Source organism: Gekko japonicus, unplaced genomic scaffold, assembly GCF_001447785.1.
Source record: "Gekko japonicus isolate JY-2015 unplaced genomic scaffold, Gekko_japonicus_V1.1 scaffold21, whole genome shotgun sequence".
Taxonomy (NCBI): domain Eukaryota; kingdom Metazoa; phylum Chordata; class Lepidosauria; order Squamata; family Gekkonidae; genus Gekko; species Gekko japonicus.
In genome coordinates this window covers 2,840,711-2,849,274 of record NW_015173122.1, presented here as the reverse complement: position 1 = coordinate 2,849,274, position 8,564 = coordinate 2,840,711, and the positions used below count along the sequence as shown (strand labels likewise).

Genomic DNA, 8,564 nt, shown 5'->3' with positions numbered 1-8,564 from the left:
TCCTCCTCCTCCTCCTCCTCTGAGTAAGGTAACTGAGACGTGGGGCATGTTGGAAGTAGGTGCTGGATTCAGTGGCCCAATTGGGCTCTTAAAGGCAGCAGGCTGCCCCTCTGCATATGGGTGCTATGTTCCGTATTTGGAGTCAACAGCCGTCGATGTGATGTGCCTCTCCTCCTCCTCCTCTGTCTCCTCTTAAAGCCATCTGAGCCATGAGCCATCACCACACCCTCTGGCGATAAGTTCCAAAAAATCATGATGCACTGTGTTTCTCTTTTTTGTCCCGAACCTGCAGACATATCAACGTTGGGGGGGGGGATGGGGGGACGGGACAGAGCTGTAGAAACTGTTACTTAATTTTTATTTTTTTTTAAAAAAAGCTCTCCCTTTCAGTTTCTGCTTCAGGCATCTTATAATAACTTAAAACACAGTTCATCTTTGAAAACCAGCATCTAAAAAGCCAGTCTGCCCAGGGATTTGCTCAAATAGTCCAAAAATGTGATTTAACCATCCATAACGATACGAGCCACTAAAGCGCCATCGGCAACATTACGGAAAGCTCCTTCTAATCATCCATGGCCTTCCCGGATACCACTGGAGGAGGGGGGGGCTTTTTGTGCATCCACCAGCCCTGCAGAATGCTGCTTTCTTGCAGAGGATGTGTGTCCCATCCCAGGTGAGGGGTCAGATGAGAAAGAGAGAGAGAGAGAGAGATGAGTGGGGAAAGAGAAGCTGGTACATGGGCAGGTATTAGGGGAGGCAGCCCGAGAGCTTTGGGGAAGGGAGAAAAATGTATCTCTCCACACCATTCATAATGAATAGACCCCGTTCATGCCCCCCCCAGCCATCAGTATTCTTCAAAATTTAAAAGCCCCAAGCATTATGGCGAATGGATTTTGTAGGAGAACAAATTTAGAGTCCAGTGGCACCTTTAAGACCAACAAAGGTTTATTCAAGGTGTGAGCTGTCGTGCGCATGCAACACTTTTTTCAAATACATTGGGAAGGAAGCTAGAGTTCAAACTTCTAGACAGAGGCTGGACAGCAAATTTTGTATTTTGTCGGAGTCAATCTGCAAAGCCTGTTTGACCTGAAGCAGGAGTAGGCAAGTGCATATCGCCTGTCCCTGCTAGCTGTCGAAAGTGCTGGGCTACTTTCGAGAGCCCTGGTGAACAGCGGTGTCAAACTCATTTGTCATGAGGGCCGGATCTGACATAAATGAGACCTTGTGTCATACCACGTGTGTCATACCACGTGTGTCATACCACGTGTGTCATACAATGTAATGCCAGGTAGCGGAGATATAAACTTTATAAAGGACACAAACACAAAGGGGTTTTTTTTAACTTAAAATAAAAATATGCTTAAAACAGCACTCTTGCAATATTTTGTTTACTTGTGTCTGATAACTGACACCTCTTGCTCTGCATTACTGCATCAAATTGCCTGGACTGTTGCCATCTTGAGTGTGCTGTTCGGGTGTGTATCTGTAAGCTGCAAACCTACGATGACGCAGCAGCAGCAGAACTGGAAGAAGAAGCAGAAGACAGCCAGTTCCACTGCGGGCCTGACGGAAGCCCTCCGGGGGCCTGATCCGGCCCCCAGGCCACATGTTTGACGACTCTGCTGTAGAGCACGCAGCAATAAGGAAGGTCAGGTGCCTTTCAAAATGGCAGAGGGTCCACCAGTGGGAGTCGTCTGACGCTCTCTTGACCGGGAGGAGGTTAGGATTGTAGTGGCAGAGACTCAGTTCCCTGAGAAACAGTGTTAAAGAAATCAGCCCTTTGTTCCCCAGCTAGAAAGCATATCCAGATTTGGGGGGTCATTTCCCTTTCTTATCACATGTGCTCTTCCTCTCCTGCCAGCGGCCGCTTCGGAATGGTTTCAGTGAGGGGCTCGTGCAGCCCTCTGGCTGCTGATTGGATGATAACGGTCTTCTCCCCCCCCCCCCCATCTCGTTCAGGGAGATAATTCCTCTCTGAATAACTTACAGTGCTAACAAGTCGATTGCACGTTAGAGTATGTTAGGATATATCCGAATGCGTGTGCTCCCTTTCAGAAACGTTCCGTTGCTTAGCACCAGTTCTGAGCCACAATTGACATTCTGCTGGGCGGCTCTCTTGTTCGCTCACTCGCGCGCACGGGCCTCCTCGTACACCTCCAAGCACAAGGCGAGGGAGTCGGGTTCTCTGGCCGCTAGCCATTGCCAAGGCCCTCACCAGAGCTCAAGAGTGTGGCTTTGCCGGGTGTGTTGGGTGGGGGAGAAGCCCCGGGAAGTAAGCCACCACTGCGTGGCTGTCACCCTCCCAGCCCATAATTTTCCTTTTCCATTAGGGTTTGGACCAATAAAGAAGTGGGGAAGCGGTGAGGCTTGAAGGCCCCTGCTGCTGCTTGTCATTCTAATGGAGGGGCCTGTTAGCGCGGTGCGGCTGCCGTGCTGATGAATTTCGGCAGTTTGTGCTGCATTAAGAGGCAGAGAGAGAGACAGAGAGAGACAGAGAGAGAGAAAGACGCCTCCCACCCCACCTCCCTCGCTTATCCTCTTGGTGGTAATTAACTTGCAAGGAACAGAGCTTTCCATACACTCTGGCAAAGAGCAGTTTGCCCTAAAACTGTTCTAGCTTCGCTCTCCCAGGAGAGTCGGAGTGATGGAGCGCCCCCGCCCCCCCTCCTTGTTTTTTAAGTTGATACCCCATCATGCTTCCTTTCAAGGCAGGTAACGGTGTTTCAAAGAATCCTTAAGACACAGTTGCATTCGCTCAGCTTTCCGGGAGCAGGTAAACGGAGAGCGAAAAGAGCAGCAGCCAGCCCCAGAGCATTACAGGTGGGTCGGACCCCGCCAGCCTGGCGACGAGGTGCCCTCAGTCGTGGGTGCCCTCCTCACACTGGCCCTGATGCTGCCGCCGCCGCCCAAGTAGAATTGTGGGCCAGTTTTCAGTGTTTCAGAATGTGAGGAATGTTTATTTCCCCCCGGAGATCCATGAGCGAGATGACATCCTCCACTCGAGTGCAGTCAGCCTGTCCTTGAAAGTATACCGTTTCAGAGTTAAATGCCACCGTAGCGCAGTGTGATTTCAAAAGCTCACTCCTCCATTACTGCCAGCCACTGGCTCTGTGATGGTTTTCCCCTTGAAAATAAAAAGAGAGGTGCCGCGCATCGTGTAAATTTTAAAGAAGAAGAAGAGAAGAGATTGGATTTATACCCCACCCTTCACTTGGAGTCTCAGAGCGGCTTACAAACTCCTTTCCCTTCCCCTCCCCACAACAGACACCCTGTGAGGTGGGTGGGGCCGAGAGAACTCTGACAGAAACTGCTCTTTTACAAGGACAGCTGTGCCAGAGCTTGTGACTGACCCAAGGTCACATCAGCAGGTGCAAGTGGAGGAGTGGGGAATCAAACCCGGTTCTCCCAGATTAGAGTCCGCGCATTTATCCACTACACCAAACTGTCTCCAAAAAAATTATGCAGTGTTCTTTGTATGTACTCCCTATAAGAAAAGCTATTTGCATTGTGGATAGGGCAAGAGGCACTCTGGAGGCCAGCAAGGTTGCCAAAGAAGCCAGAGAAGGGATTGGATTTATGCCCCGCCCTTCACTACCCGAAGGAGTCTCAGAGCGGCTCACAATCTCCTTTCCCTTCCCCTCCCCACAGCAGACACCCTGTGAGGTCGGTGGGGCTTAGAGAGCTCTCTTGAGAACTGCCCTTGAGAGAAGAGCTCTGAAAGAACTTATGACTGACCCCAGGGCACACCAGCAGCTGCATGTGGAGGAGCGGGGACTCAAACCCGGTTCTCCCAGATTAGAGTCCGCGCTCCTAACCACGACACCAAGCCGGTTCTCACAGAGGTGGCGCCACTAAGCCCCAATGGCTGGAGAGGTGGCATCAACATGTGGCAGTGGCAAGGGAAGACCAGGATGGATTGGAGGGGAAGTCTGGGCTAGTGGGGTCCAGTGCCGTGGGGTCCACCCTCCAGAGTTTCCCTTTTCCCCGAGGGAACTGATCTCTGTAGACTTGGAGATGAGCTGTAATTCCAGGGGATCTCCAGGTCCCACCCGGAGGGTGGCATCCCTACCGAGGTAGCAGCCAGGCATGGGTAAGTAGCGGCAGTGAAGAGCAGCGTTGGGAGAGGGACGCTGCAAAAAAAATGGGGCCCTTCTGGAAGCCTCCACCTGTGCCCCAGGAAAAATCCCTGTCCCTCTTAGTTCCCAACTTCCGCAATTTGCAGCAGCAGAGCAGGCACTGAGTGTGTGCTTGTGTGCTTGTGTGTGTGTGTGTGTGTCTGTAGCAGCTGCCGCGTTTGCTCCCTGCTGTGTGCCGGGGAGTAATTTTGCTGCTTAAGCCTCCAGATTGAATTTCTACAGAGTAAACGTCTCGTGCTGGAACATTTTACTAGACAATGTGTGTTTCTCCTGTCCCCGGTATTAAGTATTGATTCTTCCTCAGCAAACTGTCGTTTGTAAGCTGGAGTCAAGCGACTCTGCCGGCGGCGGCTTTTGCCTCTGCAAGGACGGGGCTTTCCCAGGCAAGCTGGGGCACGGAGGGGTGCTGGTGGTACACGGTTTGGTTTCCTTCAGCCCAGGCGCACCCGCATGTCCTCTCTCACCCCTCCTTCACCCCACCACGATCCTGGCTGCGGTGAGCGGCAATTGCAAACTCCAGTGACTGGGGCGGGGGGCTGTTGGGGACGTCTCTGCAGGTCCGCTCACTCGCCCGGACAGATGAGGCCCGCGGCCTGCTGTGGCTACTGGAGGAGGAGTCTCTTCAGCCTGGAGGCAACGAGGACACCCTTCTGGAACGGCTGTTTGCCTACTACGGCCCACAGGACGGGGACAAGAAAGGTAAAGGAGCGGGGGGGACACCTTTTGGCAGAGAGCCAGCGTGGTGTAGTGGTTAAGAGTGGCAGACTCTGATCTGGAGAACCGGGTTCGATTCCGCATTCCTCCACATGAAGCCTGCTGGGTGACCTTGAGCCAGTCACAGTTCTCTCAGAGCTCTCAGGCTAGAAAAATAAGTCTAGTTTGCTATAAGAGGTAGAACGTAAGGCTGCCAGACCATCTTTGGCTTTCCTGGCTATACCACACACAGTGCCATACAATAATAATGATTAGTTATCATTACACCTTTTGGTTGAGCTCAGGAATTCTGTTACACGGACTGCCTGGGGCAGTACATGTGTACAAGGGTTCTTTATACTCTGTGTATACGAGGGTCAAATTGCAAGAGATACAGTGGAAAGAAGAGACCTTTAATTGAATAAATGGAGTTTTATTGTGGATAAATGCAAAGCTCACACGACTCACTCATGCACAGATAACAGATCAGCACACACAGAGTTAGGAAACGGAGAGGTGATCAATAGTGACAAGAAGGGGGTTGGTTTTAGATTAAAGGTAAAGGTAAAGGTTCCCTTGCTCGAAAGCCAGTCGAATCCGACTCTAGGGTTACGGGGCTCATCTCCGTTTCAAAGCCGAAGAGCCAGCGCTGTCCGAGGACGTTTCCGTGGTCACGTGGCCGGCTTGACTAAACACCAAGGCGCACAGAACGCTGTTACCTTCCCACCGAAGTGGTACCTATTTATCTACTTGCAATTTCTTGCTTTCGAACTGCTAGGTTGGCAGGAGCTGGAACTAGAGATGGGAGCTCACTCCATCATGCGGCACCCTGGGTCTCGAACTGCTGAACTACTGACCTTCCACAGCCTGCAGCTCAGCGTCTTAACCACTTGAGTCACCACAGCTCCTTGGTTTTAGATTAGGGTAATATAATAGGGCCTGGCGTAACGTGGTCCATGGGGTTGCAAAGAGTTGGACTCGACTGTGTGAGTGAACAACAACAAAAAATATTCACCTGATCCTGAAGTCTGGAATCCATGTGGAAGAAGAAGGACATGGCCGACCAGTGGTTCATGTCAAAGTCTCAGATAAAGTCTGAGGGTACACTCTTATGGGCACCTCAAGAGCTGTACAAAGGTTGAGGCGCAGAGTGCCAGTTCAGATGTGGTTTGGAGAGCCAGGGGTGGGCTGACCCGGAGTGTAATGAGTAGCCAGATTAAAATCGAGTCACGCAGGATGCTTTGTTTCACCAGTGTTGGTCTTCCTACATGTCACTGGCTCGATGTCGGTTGGGGAAAGGGTGCTAGGCTCTGGAAATTACTTAGAAGGAGACAGTTCAGTTTACCCAGATTAGTGCCCGGGTCAGAGAAGATGGGATTGAAGGATAAGTCCATCGATGAAGATCTTTGTTAATTATCAGCTGATTGCGAGGCCCTGCATACGTACTCCTTCTACTGGACTCGGTTCCTCGTGATCTAGCTCGGCCGGTTCAAAATGGAGTCTCTTCTGGCTCCCAGTTGCCTGCCCGTGCCAGACCAATGTGAGCTGTGGGACCCTGGCCTTACTGCTTCTCGGACTGCCGGGTCCCTCGGAGTTTTTCAGCGAGCGAGAGAGAAAGTTTAGCACAGGTACCTCTGGGGAGGCAGCAATGATTGTGAAGCGTAATTTACTTTTAAGTCTTACTTAGAGAACAACAAGATTTTCGATGGGTGCGAGCTTCCGAGAGCCGAAGATCCCTTAGTCAGAGAACGAGATCTGATGAAGGCAGCTTTGAGCCTTGAAAGTTTATACCCCAAAAATCTTGTTGATCTCAAAGGTGGTGCTGCAGACCCAGACAGCTGCCCTCCAGAATTATTTGCTTTATTGTTTATTTACACCCCAGTGATTCTCTCTGATGAGGACCCTCTCGTCTTTATCCTCTGCTCCATTTTGTACACACAACAACCCTGTGAGGCAGGCTAAGCTGAGAGAGTGTGGCTGGCCCAACGTCACCCAGCAAGCGTCCGTGGCAGAGTCGGGATTCCAACCTGCGTCTCCCAGATCCTAGTCCGACTCTAACCTCTCTGCCACACTGGCCTTTTTGGTCTAGCTCAGGGACTGTTGCCAGGGCTTATAAGGACAAGCGTGAAACACCTGCAGCTTTGAAGAGCATCTTCCAGGATGCCTATGAAGGGGCCACGCCCTGAGGAATTTCAGACAGACGATATAATCCAGAAGAGGAAGGGTTCCCAAACGGTTTCTGGTCTGTCATTTTAGACAGAACCGTTTTAGAACCGGTCCCCTACTGGAATATATTTGTAATTTCACACACAAACGCTTCTGTCCCATTTAGGAAATGGGACTGAAGCATTTTACCTGTCAGCCGCTTCCAAGTAGTATTCAGTTTCCTCTCCCAGTTCCGATGCACCTTTTCCCGCCGTTTTTCGTCCACGCGGGCGATCTCCAGCTTTTTTTGGGGGGGGGGCATTTGCTTTATAGTGCTATAACGCTATAACGCAACAGCATTATATCAGCCCCATTGGAATGCCTGGGGAGTTGTGTTATAGCACTATAGCGCTATAGCACTATAAAGCGAACATAAAAAAAAAAGCCGGAGATCGCCTGCGCAGGTGAAAAATGGCGGGGGAAAAGCGGTACAGTCAGAAATGGCAAACTGCTTCAGATCCAGCTCTTTACCGGAAGGGGAAAGCCATGTGTGAAATGGCAGCCGTATACTGGTTTACTCCATGGCGGATCAAAAATGGCTTCAAAACAGGTTAAAAAGGGTAATGTGAAATCCCTCCCTGTCTTGCTCCGAGTGAAGTGCCAGGCAGATGATTGTGTATGTATGTGTGTGTGTGTTTTGTGTGCTTGCCTGGAGGTCATATGAATGCTCCCTCTTAAGCTGTGGAATCTCGTGAGCAAAATTTCTACTTTGTGAGCTACAGCCATTAAAGTTGTGAGTGAGCGATTTGGCTACTGCATACATTAGTTTGCTCTGGAGCCATCCTTCCTGAGCTGAGACAAAACTGTGTGAGCCAGAGGTTAAAAAACTCTGAGCTAGCTCACACTAACTCAGCTTAGAGGGAACACTGGTCTTGGTTGACTTCTGGCGACCCCTACCGGGGGCTTTGAGGGTATTTTTTTCAAGAGAGGTGGCTTGATTAGCCTACCTCTGCGTCCCAGCCCTGGTATTCCTTGGAGGTCTCCCATCCAAATACTTGCCAGGGTCGACCCTGCTTAGCTTCCGAGATCTGATGAGATCAGGTTTGCCCGGGCTATCCAGGTCAGGGCAGCAGATGATTGTTTTTGAGGGTCCTCTCGGGGGGGTGGGGTGTTGCCTTGTGTGTGCGCGCATCTGCTCCCTCCTTTGCCCCTCTGTCATCTCTGGTCAGGCAGGATGTGCTGGTACTTGACACTCCGAAAACAACTCTTGTTCATTCAGGCAGTTGTGGGGTAGGGCCGTGGCTCAGCAGAGCGTCCGTTTTGCTTGTAGCAGGCCGCAGTCTCCCGTCACATCCGGTTCAAAGGATGGCATCGTGGGTGATGTGGAGGACCTTCTGTTGAGACCCTAAAGCACAGGTGCCTGTCAGAGGAGAGAAGACTGACCTGGGTAGACCAAGGGTCTTTCTTGGGATCAGGCCGCTTCAAGTGATGTGCAGATGCCACAGGGAACAATGACACACTCTCCCTCCCTTCTGCATTTGGACATAGGGAACTGCCTTATACCAAGTCAGGAGACTGGTTCGTCTGTCT

The 8,564-nt window shown here is 51.1% G+C and overlaps 1 protein-coding gene across 1 annotated transcript in view; it reads left to right on the top strand.

Annotated features, from left to right (window-relative positions):
• MYO18A (myosin XVIIIA) overlaps positions 1–8,564 on the top strand; it is a 182,496-nt gene that overhangs the window by 82,622 nt on the left and 91,310 nt on the right. Inside the window, exon 14 of the mRNA XM_015421898.1 lies at positions 4,694–4,835. Within this exon, the coding sequence (XP_015277384.1) occupies positions 4,694–4,835 (142 nt within the window). The remainder of the gene's footprint in view (positions 1–4,693; positions 4,836–8,564) is intronic.